The sequence below is a fragment of the Arvicanthis niloticus genome, chromosome X, assembly GCF_011762505.2.
Source record: "Arvicanthis niloticus isolate mArvNil1 chromosome X, mArvNil1.pat.X, whole genome shotgun sequence".
Lineage (NCBI taxonomy): Eukaryota > Metazoa > Chordata > Mammalia > Rodentia > Muridae > Arvicanthis > Arvicanthis niloticus.
Window position 1 is genome coordinate 98,539,197 of NC_047679.1, and position 19,403 is coordinate 98,558,599.

Here is a 19,403-nt window from a genome sequence, read left to right on the forward strand (position 1 = left end):
GGACAACTTGTGAGAGTCAGTTCTCTCCTTTCACCGTGAGAGATCCAGGGATGGACCTCAGGTCACCAGTTTAGTGGCAAACACCTCTACCCATTGAGCCATCTCGCGGGCCTCTGCTTCACCCATGACCCCAACATCATCTTTCGGCTCTAAGTAGGTCATTTCAGTTTCAGCCCTGTTCTCTTCTCACTGCCTCAGTTTGCATGCTGCCTCTCCACTGGAGATGCTGCTTCCCTTCAAGGGAGGAAAAGATTCATTCTGTCAGCCCAGGGCAGGGAGTTTTCAGAGTCCATTGCCAGAAGAAAATGATCAAAGGGAGACATGAGCCCAGCCAACACCTCCCACCTGCAGCAGCTCCCTACATGAGCCTTTGTGAAAGAGCCCCCAAGGATCGAGGAAGAAAGCAGCATTTTAAAAAAAGAACCACAGCATCCTTCATCCTGAGAACCAACCAAGGACAGGAAGAGACCCAGGTGCAGGGTATCTCTGGCACCCCAAATGAAAAACAAATCTAAAAATACCATTTATTCTTTATTTCTTTGATTCCCCCTTCTCCATTTGAGACTGTTTTGAAGCACAAATGATTCCTTAGGTAGCAAAGAGTCTTAGAAGGCTCCTGAAGAATTCATAGTGAGAGTAGATGAATCCCTCAGACATAGGTAATTTTTAGCTGAGTAGCTGGTTTGAATGATGTGAACAGGGCATGGGCTTTGCCTTCTTCTATTGCATAACTTCTCTTTTACTTCAGGTTTTGCTTCACAAGAAGGGGCAGGGAAAACAGAAGACCAGATTTTTCCTCAGCTTCCTTTGTCTTGAATACATGAAACCCCATGTTCATCTTATTCCCACTGCCGCTGACCCTCTGAGTCTCTGAAACGGTGCATAAACAAGCCAAACCGCCACCAGGACTGGGTTTAATGAGATCTGAAAGATGGGTGACTCATCTTTGTCTCAGTATGCTTTGTATTGCTAGTGTCTGGCCTGCTGTCTGGCATACAATACAGTAAGGATTCCACCTACGCCCTGAGTTCCCTCACCTCTGTCTCCATGGCAGATCTGCCCCCAGTGGCTATCTCTTCACCACATGTTGCTATCTTTACTGAACTCCATTCTGGGGCAAAGAAACCATCTGTTTCTTTCTTTAAGGAACTACTTTTCTCATGCCCCTCCCAAGAGGATGTTTCTGTATGACCCACCCACCAGTTCCATAGAACGCTTCAGAAGACAGTTTTCTTCTAGCACTTTCTTCTCTGGGAGACTCTATCCTTCCTCATCACTACAATTAATCTTTTTTCCCTTTAACACAATAAGTTTGAGACCTTCACAGACCATCCATGCAATTCTTTTCTAACATGTAAAGGTGTTTTGTCTGCGTGCATGTCTGTGCACCACCATGCATGGTCTCGTATCTATGGAGGGGAGAGGATGACAGTAGCTCCCCTAAAGCTGAAGTACAGACAGTTATAAGGCCTGAGGTGGGTGCTGGGAATTGAACCTGGGTCCTCTGGGAGGATAATCAGTGCTCTTAACCACTGAGCCATCTCTGCAGCTTTATCCATACAGTTTTAACCATGGAGCCTACAGACCTCCAAGGAACCTATGGATAGACTTTAGAGAATCTACAAACTTGCACAGAAACAAAACAAAATACACCTCTAACTGAAAATTTCCAGTTTCTTCCATTATCAACTGAGACAATAATAATCTATAGTAATGCCTGTAGCAGTAGAGATTACTTATATTTTTCCCATCTCAGTGGTTTGTATATATGTCAAAATAGCATCTCCCGCCATCATAGTTTCTGTATTCTGGTAATTATTAAACCTGTAAATAGATATCATTATTTTGGAACTTACCAGAGAAGCATATGGGTTACTAAATCATAATTTAAAAATATTTTTGACAACTATTTTTAATACAATTGGTACATTTTAGGAATTCAGGAGTTATTTTGAGAACAAGGCCATGGGCTACAGCACAGTAGTAAATGGTCTAAATGGTACATGGTCTAAATATTCTTTCATTTCTGGTAGTGAGATGCACTATGGAGACACTACAATAGAGTACTGACTAGAAAGTACTAGGAGGTCAGCTACTTTGTTACCATTCCCAAGGACCGCTTCTCTGAGGGTTCAGTATCAGAGTTGCAAGCCACAACGAGACCCAGGACAAGGGCAGTCCAAGTAGTAGTCTGTAATAATGTTCCGAAGGCAGAAGCCAGCCTGACAAATTTAAGCAAGGAAGAAAGGCGGGGACCTGGCCATGCAGTGGTGGGGCACTCTTTTAATCCCAGAACTCTGGAAGCAAAGGAGGATTTCTGAGTTCGAGGCCAGCCTCATCGACATAGTGAATTCCAGGACAGCCAGGGCTACACAGAGAAACCCTGTCTCAAAAACCAAAACATAACCAAGAAAAAGAGTGGAAAGGTGGGGAGTTAAAGTGTAGTTACTGTAAGGGGAGTGACGAAGTTTAAGCACTGCTACACAGCAGAAACAGCCAACATGTCTGTCAACCGATGACTGCCTAAAGAGAATGCAGACTAGCCAGACAAAGAAGAGCTTCAGCTGTAACGAAATTCTAATGCAACTTGCCTAACACAGGGGAGGCCTTGGGGTCCATCCCCCAATCCTGAAAAGAGGGGGAAGACTGGAGGGAGGGAGGCAGTCATATACAGGCAAATTCCATGTGATTTCATTTATATGAGGCACCTGGACCAGTGAAATTAATGGAGACATAAAATAATAGTGTTTCTCGGAAGCTGAGATGAGCAAGGGAGACTTGCCCAGTGAGTTTTCTTTGGGGGTGAAGCAAATGTGTGGAAACTAGGCAGAGGTGATGGCTGAACAACAGTGGTGGTGATGGTTGTTACTGTATTAAATGCCACAAGATCATTCCTCTTAATCAGCTTTGTCAAGAGCCTCAGTGGTGGACTCATCGGTTAAGAGCACTGACTGCTCTTCCAGAGGACCCGAGTTCAATTCCCACCAACCATATGGTGGCTCACAACCATCTGTAATGGGATCTGATGCCCTCTTCTGGTGTGTCTGAAGACAGCTACAGTGTACTCATAAATAAATAAATCTTTATTTTAAAAAAAGAGCCTCAGTGGTTTGGGTACATACTAAAGTCTGACAAGTGCTGCCATCTGTCTTTAAATCGTTCACCTGACTGAAACCTAATTCTCCCATGGAGACTCTTATCACCCGGTAGCCATCTCCAGGATATGTTTTTTTCCCCTCCAGCGAGGAGCTCTTCCATACAATCCCTCTGGACATCCCTTCCTCCTTCATGTCAATGCAAAGCCTCTTTTCTTTGGAGACCTAGCAATCTTCCTTCGGTGGCACCTGGCCCAATCTTTCTCCTCACTCTAGGTGATTCCAATGTGCTTGCTAACAACTCATCAATTTCCCAGTCTCCAAATGCTGTGACAGCCTTGACTTCATAACTTTGGCCCCCTCTGCTCCCCACACAGGAAATCTTCCCCATAACACACAACTCTCTGACCACAATCTGGTGTCTACTAGCTAGCTGCCATATGTCTTTGATCCTCCTAAGCATGAGTTGTCTCCTCAGAATGCTCAGAAGTCTGGCTCTCTTCCCCATTTCCCAGGATGCCAAGGTCTTCCTGGTCTCAGCTCCTTGTCTGTCAAAGCAAAATCATATGACTGGTCAACTGAACCACATTTTTGTTTTGTGAGACAGGGTCCTGCTATGTTGGCCAGGTTGGTCTTGAACTCTGGCTCAAGCAATTTCCCTGCTTCGGCCTTTCTAATAGCTGGGGCTACAGATGCACAACACTATACCTATCATGAAACATTCTTATCGACACCTTCAGCTCCATTCCAGCCCTGTCCTTCTACCCTCCTGGCCTAGTAAAATAATAACTGAATAAATTTCAGGTTCTGATTACTTCATTGCTGTCAAAGTTTGTTGAATACAAAATACAAAACTGTGGGTCTTGACTCTTTTATAAATTCATGGCTTGACACATTCCATGTGTCCTGGGTCCCAGAATCCTGGCAAGGGAATAAAGAAAGGACAGACATACACATACAGTGAATCTAAGATCACATTGGGCTCTGCAACCTGGATTCCCACACCTGGAACCTCAGTGTGTTTATTAGGTACAGCACAGGGGCAAGGGCTAGCTAGTCTCTGTAGGAGGTTTCTGGAGGTGAGCAGTCTCTGACTATAAATATTTGGGAGGAGGGGGCAGCAGTTACTAGTCTTTGTACACACTGATCAATCATAAAAAAAGATTTGCCATTTCCCTTGAGCCTGACCCATATGAGTAATAGCTTTTTCCAATTGTCCCATAGGTCCAAAGGCCTTGGGATATCTTTGACATGGCCATGCCCAGGTCAAAATATACATTCCCACGGGACTTCTCTTGGGCTTTCTTATGCTCCCTACAAAGCCCTCTAACTTCATCCAAATCTCCAGAGTAATATAATGGCTTCCTGCTTGGCCTTGTTTGGCTCATTCACCACTATTCTCTCATTGATCATTCCAGACCTTTCATTTGATTTCTCAGGCTCCAAAATGATTCTTGACCCTATCAGTCACATGATAGTCTGATGGCTTACTTTACCAGCACAGCTGAGACCACAAAGCTCATACAACCTTATCCCCTGAGCTTTAAAGATGGACCCACCCTCCCATTTCCTTCTCGTCTAAGGATGAAGTATCTCTCAGCTTTGCAAGGCTTGTTATCCCTGTGCATGTGGTCTCATCCCTTGCAGCCTCTTTGGAATACTTGTTCCGTGCTCTGCCTCCTCTCTTCCTATAGACTCTTTCCCCTCAACTTATGAGCGTACTTAAGTCTTCTCTCATCTCAAAAGAGAACTCTTCTTAACCCAATCCAATCCTCCTCAACTCTGAACCTCCCCGACAATGTTTCTGTGCTTTCCCTTCCCTTAGCAGTCAAGTTTGGAATCTGTACCTAGCACAGATGCCAACAAATATTTAATGAGCGGAGAGAAGTCTCTTTTTTTTTTCTTTCCTTTTCAGTTTTTTTTTTTTTTTTTAAAGAAAGGGTCTCATATAGCACAAGCTGGCCTTGAACCCACTATGTAGCAGAGAATGACCTTGAACATTTTTTTGTACTAGATTCTTATTAACACAGAGACCCACAATGGGACAACATAAACAGTGAGAAACCGTGAAGCCAGAGGTGATGGATGACTCCAAGGAAATAGCATCTTCTAGACACAACAGTGCTTGGAGTCATCCATCACCTCTGGCTCTTACAGTCTTTCTATCTCTTCTTTTACATTTTACATAGATCCCTGTGCCTAGAGGGGAAGGGTTTGAGAAAGATATCCCAGTTAGGGCTGAGCACCCCAAGGTTTCTCACTCCCCAGCCTGTTGAACTGCCTGAAGACTGTGCAGTGTGCTCCAAGTTCCCAGCTTTTGTGAGCCGTCACCCATGCTGGGGTGGGCCTTGGTGAGGCAGCTGTCTTTGAGTCACGTCTGCTCCTGTAAGTAACCCTTCACCCATATTCCTGTAAGTAACTCCTCACCCGTATTTCTGTTAGCAAGCCCAATAAAACACATTGGTTCACCAAGTTGGATTTGATGGTATCCATACTTTGTCTGTCATGGCTACTTATCTGGGGTGAGTAGACATGTGTGCCATGTCTCCCCAGGAAAAGTCTTGTCACACAACACTGTCCTCACATGCACACAGTAAATAAATAAACACAATGTTTCTTAGCGGCACTAGCTTCTCACACTGTTCTTGGCACACTGTAGCAGTTGATAAACTGAACAAGATCCTCCATACTGACTTGGATCCTACGTTTGGTGGATTCTCTCTCAAGTCTGCCCCTTTCTGTCCTATAACTTTCAGTTCCTGTTTAAGACTTCATAATTTCTCCTATCCTAAAGAACTCTCCCTGCCGTTCTTATCTCCCTTCGCACACTGCCTTATCTCTTTCCCCAGCCTTTTAAATCCAGTCTACACTTACTTTATCTATTTCCTCTTTTAAAACACCATCCTTTACATTTCCTTTCAATTATTAAAAACAATCTATGTATGCATGCTTCCTGCCTTATCAGCAATCACTGCGTTGTCTGTTGAAAGTGTTCCAGAGCTTTCCTATATATATTTTATGCAGATATAGAGAATATCATTTGTTTTTGTGGGAGGGAGAATTTTCATAAATAGCACCGTGAAACAACTTCTCATTTTTGTAACAGCAGGACCTGGTGCTGTATCCATGTGAATGTAAACTGCCAATATGATCCCATGGTATGGTCATATCACAGCTGATGCAGTTGCTCTATGGACAGATAGGCAGGCTAAAGGTTTTTGATTTGATAGCCAATGCTGCACTGGATACTATTGTTTCCTATAAGCATGTGCGTGTGTTTTCTGGGCAACATAAAGGGAAGTTGAATTGCTGGGCCACGAATTTTCACATTTAAAAATTTAATGGATGCTGCCAAATTTGCCCTCTAAAAAATCTGATCAATTCACACACCCACATGAATAAAATTCCCTGGTGGCTATTATATCATCTTTTATTTTTGCAAATCTGAGAGGGGAAAAAAATCACGTTTTTTCCCTAATTGCTGTATGTGTTTGGGTAATGTGCATGTGAGGGTAATCGTCTGCCACAGAGGCATCAGATCACTTGGAGCTAGAGTTCTAAGTAGTGAGCCAACTGACGTGGATGCAAGAATCAAACTCTGGTCCTCTGGAAGAGCAGTATGTGCTCTTAACCGTGGAATCATTGATCCAGCCGTCAACTACTTTTCCTCTAACTTAGACTCAACACTCTTTCCTTCTGTGAATTTTAGACTGTTTCACAACTCAAAAAGCCGTCACTACCCCCAAAGTTATAAAAATATTCTCCGACATTTTCTCTTTATATTTTTAGAATTTGTTTTTAGTCCAACAGGAATCTATTTTTATAAGCAGTGTTTGTATGAGAGGGTCTCATTTTATGTTTTGCTAAACGGATGGCCTATTTTTCTCAGCACCATTTCTTCAATGGTCCATTCTATCTCTGCTGACTTATAAATGTGAAATTTCCATGCAAATGTAAATCTGACCCTGTCGTCACATTTCTGTTCTATTGCTTTTCCCCTACCCCCGTTCTGATGCCTTGTCTCATTCACAAGTAAGAATAGCAATCTAATTTCTACCTACAATCTCCTGAGAATGATCAGTCCTAAATATATTGAAAATTTTCATGCTGCCAAGCCCAATGGATTTTTTAAATTGTCCTTTTCTTGTACACTATTCTTTCTTCCTAAATGCTACATAATGGTATTCTCACTTGAGTCTTATCAGTAAAATCATGCTCATAACACATTCTATTTCTTAGGTAGTTACTCTGTGACAGGCATGGTTTCAATTTTTTTTTTTTTTTTGGTCATCCATGTCAAGAATGTTATACCATAGCCCAATAGTGTAAAGATTACTATGGTCATTGTACCCATTTTACAGGTGACTTAAAAACTGACACATAGACAATTGAACTATCTTGCCAAAGATAGTTTACGGCAAGCAAATGGCAATCTGAGATCAGAACCCAGGCCTGCCTGAGACAAAAGCTTAAATTCCTAGCCACTTTTCTCTCTAGCCTGTCTCAAGAAGTCTTACCCTTGGGTTTTCTTTTTCTCTAGCACTCCTTATTCTTTTTCTTCTTTCATTTATTAGTAGTATTCAGAGTTTTTATGCATGGTTGATTGTTTTGTTGGTGTTTATTTTGAGACAAAGTCTCACTATGTAATCCTAGCTGGCCTTGAACTTAGTAAGTAGACCATGCTGGCTTAGAACTCACAGGATCTGTCTGTTTCTGCCTCCTAAGTACTAGGATTAAAGAAATGTACCACCAGGCCCAACAAGTCATGTGTGTGTGTGTGTGTGTGTGTGTGTGTATGTGTGTTATTCTAGACAATGTGCCACGTTGTAAACATGGCCTCAAATTCACTTTGAAGCTGAAGCTGGCCCTGAATTCTTGATCTTCCTGCCTCTGTGTCACAGGGATACAGACCTCACATACTGGGATTCTAGGCATGTATCCCTATGAAGAGCAAAACATCACTACATCCGTTTGTTAGTTTGTTTGTTGACAAGGACTCAAGTATCCCAGACCAGCCAAAGATTTACTATGCAGTGAGGATGATGACATTGAAGAGTCAGAGTCTCCTGCTTCTACCTTTCTGATGCTAGGACTATAGGTGTGTGCCACCATGCCTGGGTGCATGCTGATGATCAGACCCAGGTTTTTGTGCATGTTAGGCAAGTGCTCTACCAACTGACATCTAACAACAGTTCCTATTTCAATATTTTTAAGACAGGGCTTCAGTCTGTAGCCCAAGATAGCCCCAAACTCTCGATCTTTCTGCCTTAGCCTCCTGCATGCTTGGATTACCAAGTACAGGAAGTGCAAGGATGTAGCATCTTTGCTACATAGACTCTGAATACTACTAATAAATGAAAGAAGAAAAAGAATAAGAAGTGCTAGAGAAAAGAGAACCCAAGCATAAGACTTCTCGACTTGCTTCACATTAGTGACTTCCACCAGTTTGGGTTGTTTCATCCTTGTTTAAACAGATGCTATGGAAAGCACAGGGTATTCTGAAGACCTGTTTCAATGCAGCTGCATTGACACATCTGTGGTAAAACATCCCTGATAGCATATAGAAAACACTGGTTTTATAGGGCTGCTGACACTGGTCTGTAGTCCCACTGGTAGAGAGGACAGAGATCACAAAGTCAAACAAAACTGTCTGTGCTACAGATAGAGTTGGAAGCTAGCCTAGACAACTTATTGAGACCATATCTCAAAATAAAAAAAAAATGAAAATGGCTGGGTATGTAGCTCAGTGTTAGAGTGCTTGTCTAACATGCAAAAGGTTCAATCCCTAGGGCTTCAAGAAAACAAACAACTGCTTTGTATTACAGATTATTATAGCTTATTTCATTCTTGCTCTCTACCCTAATCCCAGGGAAGCTTTATCATTTCTTGAGTTTGCACTGTTTGATTTTTAAAATGTGTATGTAACATATGTTTCACTCCTTTATTTAGTTAGGTTGTCTTGTTTGGTTTGGTTTGACTTTTGTTTTAGACAACTTCTCAGTATATTACCCAGATTGGCACTAAACTCAATCCTCCTGCATGAACCTACCAAGTGTTTTATGATTATAGGCATGTGCCACCATGCCCAACTATCAATTTTATAATCATGAAAAACTACTGATGACATTCTAGAAGTAAAACAGTAGACTGGTGTCTAAGAGACAGTATCTATTCAGTATTCTTAAGCCATCACAATCAAGACACTATCCATATGTAGAATGTCTACAATAAGAAGGACTGCGAGAAATTTCATTGAAGACTTTCTTTTAAAAAATGCGCAGCTTAGCGTAATGCTTAGATTGTGGCCCATCTACTAAATTGACGGGGACTAGAGTCTAAGTGATGGTCAACCAAACAAGATTAACACAATAAGCAATTTTATAGAAAGAAAACAATTGGTTGTGGCCAGTGACATGATGCGGCAGATTAAGGCCACAGAGCCTCAGACAATATGAGTTCAAGCTCAGGGTCTCAGAGGGAAGAAGGACAGAAGTGACTCCTCAAGGTAGTGCTCTGATGTCCACACATATGCCATGGCACATGTACACACGTGCTAAGCAATTAATTAATAAGTAAATGTAATTATTTAAAAGACGAGAGGTGTCTTCCTTTTAGAGGTTCATATAGAAAACAGATTAAGTTTCAGTTTTTAGGAAACTACATGTCTACCAGGGGTTAACAGTCTAAGCAGGGATAAGGTGGAAAGATGGGGAGAGGAGGGAGGAGGTGGGGTAACCCAAACTAAGGATGTATGAAAAAGCCTTATGGAGAACTACTACTTTGTGATACTTCATACTCTTGCAGAAGACCTGGGTTTGATTCCAGCATTTATGAGGCAGTTCACAACTGCCTGTAATTCCACTTCCAGGGGATCTGACGCCCTCTTCTGGCTTCAAAGACATTACATGCATAAAGTTCCAGGCTTAATCTCCAGCATGCATGCACACACAAATGCACAAATAATGAATTTTTAAAAAGAGTTTGAACAGAGAGGTATACTGTATGGGTGGACAATGACGCTCTTAGGAGACATGGCTTATGAAACAAAAACCCCAGTGCCAGACACGATATACCTCCCTCTCAGTTATTGGTCTTGGAGGCTCCAGAGGCTATTACGAATGCTCCTGGTTGCCCATCATAACTAGATATTAAGATTTTATTGCTACATTCAGGACACAGAAAATTCAATCTGGACCTGACCTGAAAACTCCCACTGGCTAGCTCTCATAGTGCTTAGGTACTACACAGGCCACTGGGGAAGAAAAGACACTAATGACCTTACCCGGTGCTAGAGCCTAGACTACTGATCTGCCAGAGGCAAGATGTGTCCACTTTAGTAATGGCATAACTGTTATGGGGTAATTAACTGCTTTCTGATTTTTGATAAAGGGCTAGGAAGAAGGCTCAGTGAGTTGAGCACTTTTCACACAAACACGAGGATCTGAGTTCAGATCACCAGAACCTGCTGGAGAAAGTAGCACACATTTGTAAGCCAAGCAGTCTTACAATGAGATGGGAGGCCAAGAAAAAGAGAAATCACTTTCTGGTCAGCTAGTCTGGCATATGCAGAGAACAGAAAAAATAAGGTTATTTATTCAAACAAGGTTGAAGGTGACAACAACCAAGAGGTTGTCCTCCGACCTCCACACATGGAGCATGGCACAAATGCACTTATATTTGCATACACGAACACATACACACAAAGATATTTTTAAAAAGGAATTTGAGTGGTCTTTCCTGTGAGTATCCTACTAGCTTCCCACCCCCAGCCTTTATCACATCCTCATCTTAGAGCCTCATTCACCCTTCATATGCATCTCCAAACTCCTCCAGCTTCTGGTTCTCTTCCTCTATGCTTAGACCTTCTTAGTCTCTTTTCACAGTCTGCTGACCTCATCTCCATCTACTGACCTTACAGACATCCTGAGGTTCCTGAGTTTAGCACAGCATCCTTCTCCCTCTGATTGCTGGATATTACATGTGTATGTGGTTGGAACATATCATCTACCTATGGCCAGACCTTCTCTGGACTTGTGACTCTCTATATGGTCAACTGCCTACTACTGAGGTTATCCTACATGTAAATAAATATTCTAGACAGCTCAAAATTGGAATGCCTTGTCTCTGGTATGTTAAAGTCTGGTTTTCCTATATCTCTTAAGGGAGGCCAGCATAACTGATGCCCCCAAACCAGAAATTCAGATTTCTGAATTTCTCTTCAGATACTTCTGCCTTCACAACCCCATATAGAATCTTTTTTAAAATTATTTATTATATTTGAGTATACTGTAGGTGTCTTCAGACACACCAGAAGAGGGCATCAGACCCCATTACAGATGGTTGTGAGCCACCACGTGGTTGCTGGAAATTGAACACAGGATCCCTGGAAGAGCAGTCGGTGTTCTTAACTGTTGAGCCATCTCTCCAGCCCCCCATATGAAATCTTTATTAGGTTTTGTCAGTATTACTCAGTGTTTATGGACTGCTTCCCTATCTCAGCTCCTATGTTATTTCTTGCCTCAATTTCATCGGTCTAATACTTACCTGATTGGTCTTGCTTACCCAGTGTATCTCCACACTAGCCCAAAGGATTTGTCTCAAAAGCTAATCAGACTACATTCTGCTTCTTAGAACTTCTGAATGGTTCCATATTTGTACATTCTATAACCCTCTAGGAACTGACCTCCGTTTGCCCCCTGCCGTTTATTTTTCCCTAGCTCACTTAAACTACTAGTCTAGGGGACCTATAAGGTTTAATGGGGCCTTATGCTTACAAAATTCACAGGACAACCCAAGAAAACAACTATGTTATAACTAAAAGTTAGTTACATGGCTGCACATGAGAATCCCAAAGATTAAAGTTCATTGGTTTCTCAAGAAGTCTGCTTCTCTACCTAAACACACCAAGCTGCAGTTCCCTAAACCGCACCGAGTTTTCTGCATCACTTTGCCTTTGAAGAAGTGAGAAGCTGCCTGGATTGCCTTTCTCTCTCATCATCTGTCTGTCTGGCCAGCCCTTCAGGAGTTAGCATAGTCTCTCCTGTGAAGGCTTCTCCGCCTTCTTCTCTGCATGGAATGAACTGTTTTTGCCCTTGTGGTCTCAATGCAATCTGCCCTTCACCTCTTTGTATTCAGTCCTTCACAGAACATACTTGTCTCTATGGAAATTATTTGCTTAAGAAAAGCCTTTCCCATGAATTCGTCAAGAGCAGAGATTAAGCCAATCCTTTGTAGGTTGTTAGAGTACAAGGGGGCGTGGCACAAGGCTGAATGGAATCGAGGACCCACTCATGTGTATTAGAAGGACACCCTTCTTTTGGCAAAGTATATAGAGTGGCAGGCACAGTTGTAGATAGGGAACCCATAATGATGCCCTACTTACAAGCTCCCTGCCCATAATCACTCTCATTGGCCCCAGAAACTGTGCTCTCTCCAAGACTCCCATGGTAAGCTCTTTTTCATGGTTCCTCCACCCACCTTCCCATTCCACTTCTTTTGTTACCTGTCCTCCTTGTTGATCTGGTCCCCAAAGCCTACAGTGCTCACAATTGTGAGCTTCAACCCCACGTTGCTCTCCTGGAGGTCGTAGGTATTGGACCGGAGCTGAACACCTGGCTGTGTATGGGTCGTTGGCTCCCCTTCAAACTTGGTGTTGAACAGGGTATCCATGAGGGTGGACTTGCCCAAACCTGTCTCCCCTGAAAAGCAAAAGACATCAAGCAATGACTATGTGGCCATTGTGCATCATATTTCACAACTGTACAGAAGTACATAGAATATATAGTATCAGTTGTGTGAAAAAGAAAAGCAGAGACATGCCAGCAGCAGACCGCTCACAATACTAGAGAATTGGGCTAATTTCCATCTTTGTCTTCACAGTTTTTTCTTTGAATCTTCACCTTGAGCATATATGCTTTTAGAGGCAGAGAAAGAAATGTTATCCATACAGATAGAGGGGTATAATTATCCCTAGAAGTAGACTGTAGAGAAGTACAATATACTCTTATTAATACTCATCTCCGACTGGTGGGTTTTTTTTTTTTTCCTAGACAGGGTTTCTCTGTGTAGTCCTGGCTGTCCTGGAACTCACTCTGTAGACCAGGCTGGCCTCGAACTCAGAAATCCGCCTGCCTCTGCCTCCCAAGTGCTGGGATTAAAGGCATACACTACGACTGGTGGCCTTTTATGTATAGTTTTCATTTTTTTCTTTAGCTTTTCTATATTTTCTAAGTAGAACATGTAAATAAATACTAATTGTCAAATAAATACCCTCTCTTCTCATCCCCTGGCCTCAGCTTCTGCCCAAACAGTGCTCAATCCACAGATGTCATATTTTTGTCTCCCAGTGGAGAGACTGTACCAACTTTTGGCTTCTCCCAGCCTAGACGACCTGTCAGAGAAACTATTTTTTTAAAAGAATTTTTTTTGTCTACCGAGGAATGAACTTGAGCTGCAAATTACTCTTCTTAAATTTCAAACAAACCAGGCATTTGTTTGCTTAACTAACAAGTTGGCTGTGTGACACTAATAAATCCAACCACTAGAATTTTACACTTGGCTGATAAATGAGGGAAAGGGTTATGGTGGACTGGTAAATGTTTGGGGAGGTTATTCCTGGAACACTAGAGGATACCAAACCATTGCCTCGAACCAAGGAGTCTTTGGTTGAGACATCACAATCACGGAATGGAGAGATGCTGGTGACATGGACTTAGGCAGGAGTCTGATAGGAAACTGTAGCTGTGCTAGGCACTAAAACCACTTTTAATCTCTGTGGATTCAGATTGTATTTGGCTCCCCATCCCACCCCAAGGGAATAAGAAATATTAGGAACCAAAAATCAGTAGCTAAGATGGAGATGTAGCTCAGCCAGTAGAGTGTTTGCTTACTGTAGTTGAAGCCCTGTCTGTTCCCCAGCATTGAAGAAACTAAGCAAGGTAGCACACACGTCTGTAATCAGGAGATGGAGGCAAAGAAGAAGGATAAGCTCAACCTCTGTTAAATCTCCAGTTTGAGACCAGCCTGGTCTTTAAGTCCATAGTTAATGACAGGCTGAGCATGGTGATGCACAACCTTAATCCTAGAACTAGGGATGCAGAGGAGAGTGGATATCTGTGAGTTTTAGGCCAGCCTGACCTACATAGTGAGTTCCAGGACAGTTAGGGCTAGGTAGAGAGGCCTTGTCACAAACAAAGTTAATGACCCTGGACTCTTCTTTGAGCACCTTCGACCACAGTACTCCTTTACTAGCATTGTCCCCCTTCTTCCTACCCCTCCCCAACCAAGGAGAGGCTGTGTGACTTTGCTTTAACCTCATAGTTGGGATTAGGTTTACTCTGGGTAGATCCTGGCCTGCCTAATCTTCTCTTGGGACCAACCATACACATTTGCAAGGCAGTGCATAGAACTGTATGATGGGGAATGGAAAATGCTTCCTCTTTCCCCATTCTCTCAGTGTAGATATAAAATAAGCATAAGCTTCTTTTATCCTAAACACTGACACAAAAAATTTACCTATGACGAGGGTTTCTATGTGCAGAGAAAGAAAAGAACATTCAATTTAGCATGGTTACCAAGGTCCCCAGCCCTATTCCATAGCCTGGTATGACTAATGAGGTGTATTGCCAGGGTATACAGAAAGAGTTCCTCACACAGATTGTGTTTCCAGCCAGGATATGCTATATTCATTAGAGACAAAGATTGTCTAAGAAGAGATCTTTTTTTTTTGGTCCTCCCCTAAAGAAGCTATTCAGGTCCCAAGAAAAATCTGATGCAGTGGGGTCTTTGCCATGGGAGGTGACCGCTTCAGGCATGCAGCAGAAGACACCACCCATTACCCCATCAAAAAACATGGTGTAGCTCACTTGTGACCAGGGCCACAATCTCTGAGGTGAGAATGCAAGGATGGGTACCAGACTCTAATTCGACTTCTCTCTGTCTGGACACCCATGTTCCAAGTACACTTTAACCTTTTTTTTTTTTTTTTCCTTTTTGGTACATCTAATGGATTTTCCTCAACCTCATCCCTCTTTGTCCCTTGAGGTCATTACTGAATATCCCTGCTGCTTCTAGACAGTGGTGGGCTCCAATCTCTGCAGCTCTCCAATATGGGCTCCGTGCCTCCACATCCTAAGAATTCTGAGACTCCTCTGTAATACTTCAGAGCCCCTGAAGAAAGCCTCATATAGAAGGTCTCAGGAGTAGCTCTACTGAGCCAGAGACCCACCCTGTTTGCACAGCTGGAGAAATGGGGGCTGGGTGAGGTAGGGCAATCAGCAGGGAGGAGCAGCAAGGAAACTGACCACCCAGACACCTGCCAGCACACAAGGTTTGCAGCAACTGGCTGTTAAATAACGAAGGTCTGGAAGAGAAGAACTTGCTGTGTCTAGGGAATTGCAACAAATGCAGCATTAAGAAGGCAGAAAATAAAGCCAGCTCCTTCTGTGGCTTTTGAGTGCTTCTGCTCTCAGTTGTCATCATGGTGGGACCTGGAGCTGGAAGGAAGCCCTCTCTCAATGGCTGGCACAGGCCCAGCCGCAGACTAGAATGATAGCTCCTCCTATAGCTGTCTTGGGTCCAACAGTAAATGTGTATGGGGATATGACACGTGGCCTAATAGGATCAGGTCAGCAGATTCCACCATGCCACAGCAAGAAGGTAGGAACTTGGCAACTGGCTTCTAGCAGGAAACTCAATGAGTCCCAAGGGCTCAATTTCCCTCTCCTTCTCCCCAGCCCTCCTAGAGCGTGTCACAATGGACAGCAGGGTTTCTTAACCCCTCGAACTCATGTTCTAACTCTCACTTTGCTTATTGTTGACATTGTGCTAGAAACAATAACTTTTCAAAACAACATAGGGGCTGGAGAGATGGCTCAGTGGTTAAGAGCACTAGCTGCTCTTGCAGAAGACCTGAGTTTAGTGTCCAGCATCCACATGCCAGCTAATAGCTGGCTGTAACTCCAGTTCCAGGGAACCCAAAACCATTCACCAGGTATGCATGCACTACTCATACGCACATGCAGGTAAACATGCACTCACATAAAATAAATAAATCTTTCAAGAAGAATTTAAATTTAAAACGTGTTATGTGAAGCAAACTATAACTCCTGGTGACCTTCCCATCTTGCATTAGAAGCAACTACAACTTTTATGGTTTAGCCGTTCTCCTCAGTGGCTGTCAATACCTGCAATCTCTGGTGCTTTGGACAATTAAGTCCTTGCAAGACGAAAAAGATAAATTCATCTCTGGGTTCAGAACTAGTCTGGTCTACAGAGCAAATTCCAGGACAGCCAGGGCCACACGGAGAAACCCTGTCTTGAAAACAAAAACAAACAACAAAGAAAAAGAAAAAATACAAGTCCTAGATATACTACGATTACATTGCTATGTGACAAAACCTGAGCCCTGTCCCAGTCTGAGTCCTAGTCCTTTTTTCCTACAAAATAGGAAAGTTGAAGCAGTAGCAGCAGGGTGTTTGTTTGTTGTTTGTTTTTGTTTTGTTTTCTGCTTGGTTTGGTTTGATTTTGAGACAAGAACTTGAAGTTCCAAGTCTCCTGCCTCAGCCTCCCAACTGCTAGGACTTCAAGGCATATACCAATAGTATTTTCCTATAGCAGATTTATGGCCCTGTGCCAGACATGGTTATAAACAAGTACATGTTTTCTTTTCTTTCATGTAGTGTTGGGGATGGAACCCAGGGCCCCACAAGATATGAAGCAAGCTCTCAACTACTGAGCCACACCCTCAGCTTCCATGGATTTTATGTGCTCCTCACAGGACGTTTATAAGATAAATAGGCACTATGATTTTTTTAGTACTGGTAACGGAGCCCAAGGAGTCAAGTCAATCACGTTATGCAAGAGCTCTACCCCTGGTTGGGCAAGGTGGTACCCAGAGGTGGAGGCAGGCAGATGATTGTAAGCTTCAAGTTTACAAAGTGTGACCCTGACTCAAAAAAAAGCAACAAAAAAAGAGCCCTACCCCTGAACTACAATCCAGCTAGCCACTAGATAATACAATTTGCCTTTAATTTATAGTTAGGTTAATCAAGTCACCCATTAGCTTCATGAATTCACAAGTTCCGCCTCTTCTATGTACCTGATTTTCCTCCTCTGTACACTGTATGGGAGATGACAGTCCAAGGTCACAAACTAATAGGTAGCCTAGCCAGTATTTTCACCAAGGCAGGCTACCTCTGTAGCCCATGCTTTGAACTAATACACGTTAGTGAGGCTCACAAGCATGGCATACTCATTTATTTAGTCACTCAATGAGTATTTACAAAGCCTCTGATAATCAGATATAGGTGTTATATAGGGGCTAAAGATACAGCAAAGAGCAAGCTAGCCACAGTCCCTAGTTACTTGGAGAGAAGTCTCACTCAACTGTAAATGATGGAATAAGCCAAGAAAAATTCTGCTGAGTTCAACAGGGAGGTTGGAAGGAAACTCTCTGAAAGGAAACTCTCCAGGAACTAGAGTAGGCCATGAGAGTCTATGAAGAGAGACAAGGTCATGCCTTTGCTGTGTGACCTTGTCCTTTCTCTTTCCTGTTCTTGCAGGGGTGAGGCAGACTGTGGTGTGTTTCAGCCAGTACAGGCAGCTTCCTGCACCTCTTCCCAAGCCTATGTGATGGAAGTAATGACACCATGGAAATCAGTGGATGCTATAACCTGTTTTTTCCCATGATGCCTTGCTAGCCAGTGACCAACCACTGTGGCCGCCTTATGCTAACAACTGCATTTTCCAGAGGCATGGGGATGGAAAGGTTAGCCCCTGACCTTCATGGAATACTAGCTGCCCTTTGCACACCTCCTGCAATAAAGTTTCAATCCTGCTTGTTCTGTGTGTGTTTTCTAAATTCAACAAAGCCCAGTTGAGCCTGGAATCCTGAGCAGCTTCAAAGTAAATATTATCATTATGAGCCTTTGTGCTCCTCGTGGCCGTTAGCGCTGCCAGCACATTTAGATGGGCAAGTCTCTTCGGGGCTCCTTCCCAGTATTACAAAGCCCTGGGCCCTAGAACATTGGTATTGCTAGCTCAGGTTGTTCTTGTGAGGCTTCCTACATGGATGTTTACAGTTATGGGATCCTCAAGTTTCCAAAGCTAAGGAATTGGGCTATGATTTTTTGATGGGGTAGAGAAAGGGGGAAATCTCCCCTTACTAGGAAATGACTGTCAAGCCTAGAGATTATATTAGACTGAAGTCATAATATGCTTATATCTATGTGCTTAGCTGAAAATCATAATAACCATGGAGAACAATTATTGGTACAGTCAATTTATTGCACTATAAATTAGCTCTGGATTCATAAACATTCCCTTTCCTTCCTCTCAGTCTCAACAAACACGAATGCACACAGGCATACACAAATGTACAATACTCATTCTACTAGGTATGGGCATAACAGCAGCAGACCAACATTAAATAAACAATAATGTGGAAAAAACTATCTTAGCTCACTGTTAATAATAATCAAGGTTAACACTATCATAATTTGAGTACTAAAAGTACTTTGGGTGAACAATTTCTGTGACCAAACAGAACCATTTTATAAGGTATCAAGGAGGTAAATTTAATAGTCACATCCAGGTATGAGGCATAAGGATACAGTCACTAAAATTCCTGAAGGAGCAAAGATGACCTTCAGCAACTTCTCTGTGGACTCTGCCAAGTCAGTGACAGTTCTTAGCATTATGGCAGGTTGAGATGGCAGTCTGAGAGTCACTTGTGACCTTGATGCAAGCTGAGGGTTCTCTGAGCAATGGCAAGGTCATGAATACAGTAAGTGAGTGGGCTGCATGTGCTATAAGCAATACAGGGGTTGGTCTATATAATGGTTCTATCTGTGGACATTATAGGAGGAGAGCCATTTCCTGAAACGTGACAAGTAGAAAGAGAAAGAAAAGATATATGACTTCTTGGGGTTGAGCGTCTACCCCAGGCCCTTCAGCAACTTCATATCATCAGGTGCATGCTGAAGCGCTGTAAATGGGCAATACCCTGGTGGGAACATGAGTTGACTGTTTACCCCACTAACCTTGTCTTGATCTTGGCTGCTTCATCTTAGGGACCCTGGGGAATCTTAAGACTTATATTCCAAATTTCCCTATATTTTGACATTAGGTCCCATTCTGACTCACAGGGCTTTAACAGGTCAGTCTTTTGCTGGAGGTTGAAAGGTTGCTCACGGGGGCCTGTCAGTTTGCTTTCATCTCAACTTCAGCACAGGTCATACTGCACTCTGGGAGGGATGCCAAGGGAAGCTGGTATGTGTGTGCACTGGGATATTTCAGTCATCAAATATT

General features: G+C 42.9%; 1 protein-coding gene across 6 annotated transcripts in view; it reads right to left on the bottom strand.

Moving 5' to 3' along the window:
- Septin6 (septin 6) overlaps nt 1-19,403 on the bottom strand; it is a 73,519-nt gene that overhangs the window by 37,233 nt on the left and 16,883 nt on the right. For all 6 annotated transcript variants that reach the window (XM_034485223.2, XM_034485221.2, XM_034485219.2 and 3 more), the window contains exon 3: nt 12,598-12,793. In XM_034485223.2, the coding sequence (XP_034341114.1) occupies nt 12,598-12,793 (196 nt within the window). The remainder of the gene's footprint in view (nt 1-12,597; nt 12,794-19,403) is intronic.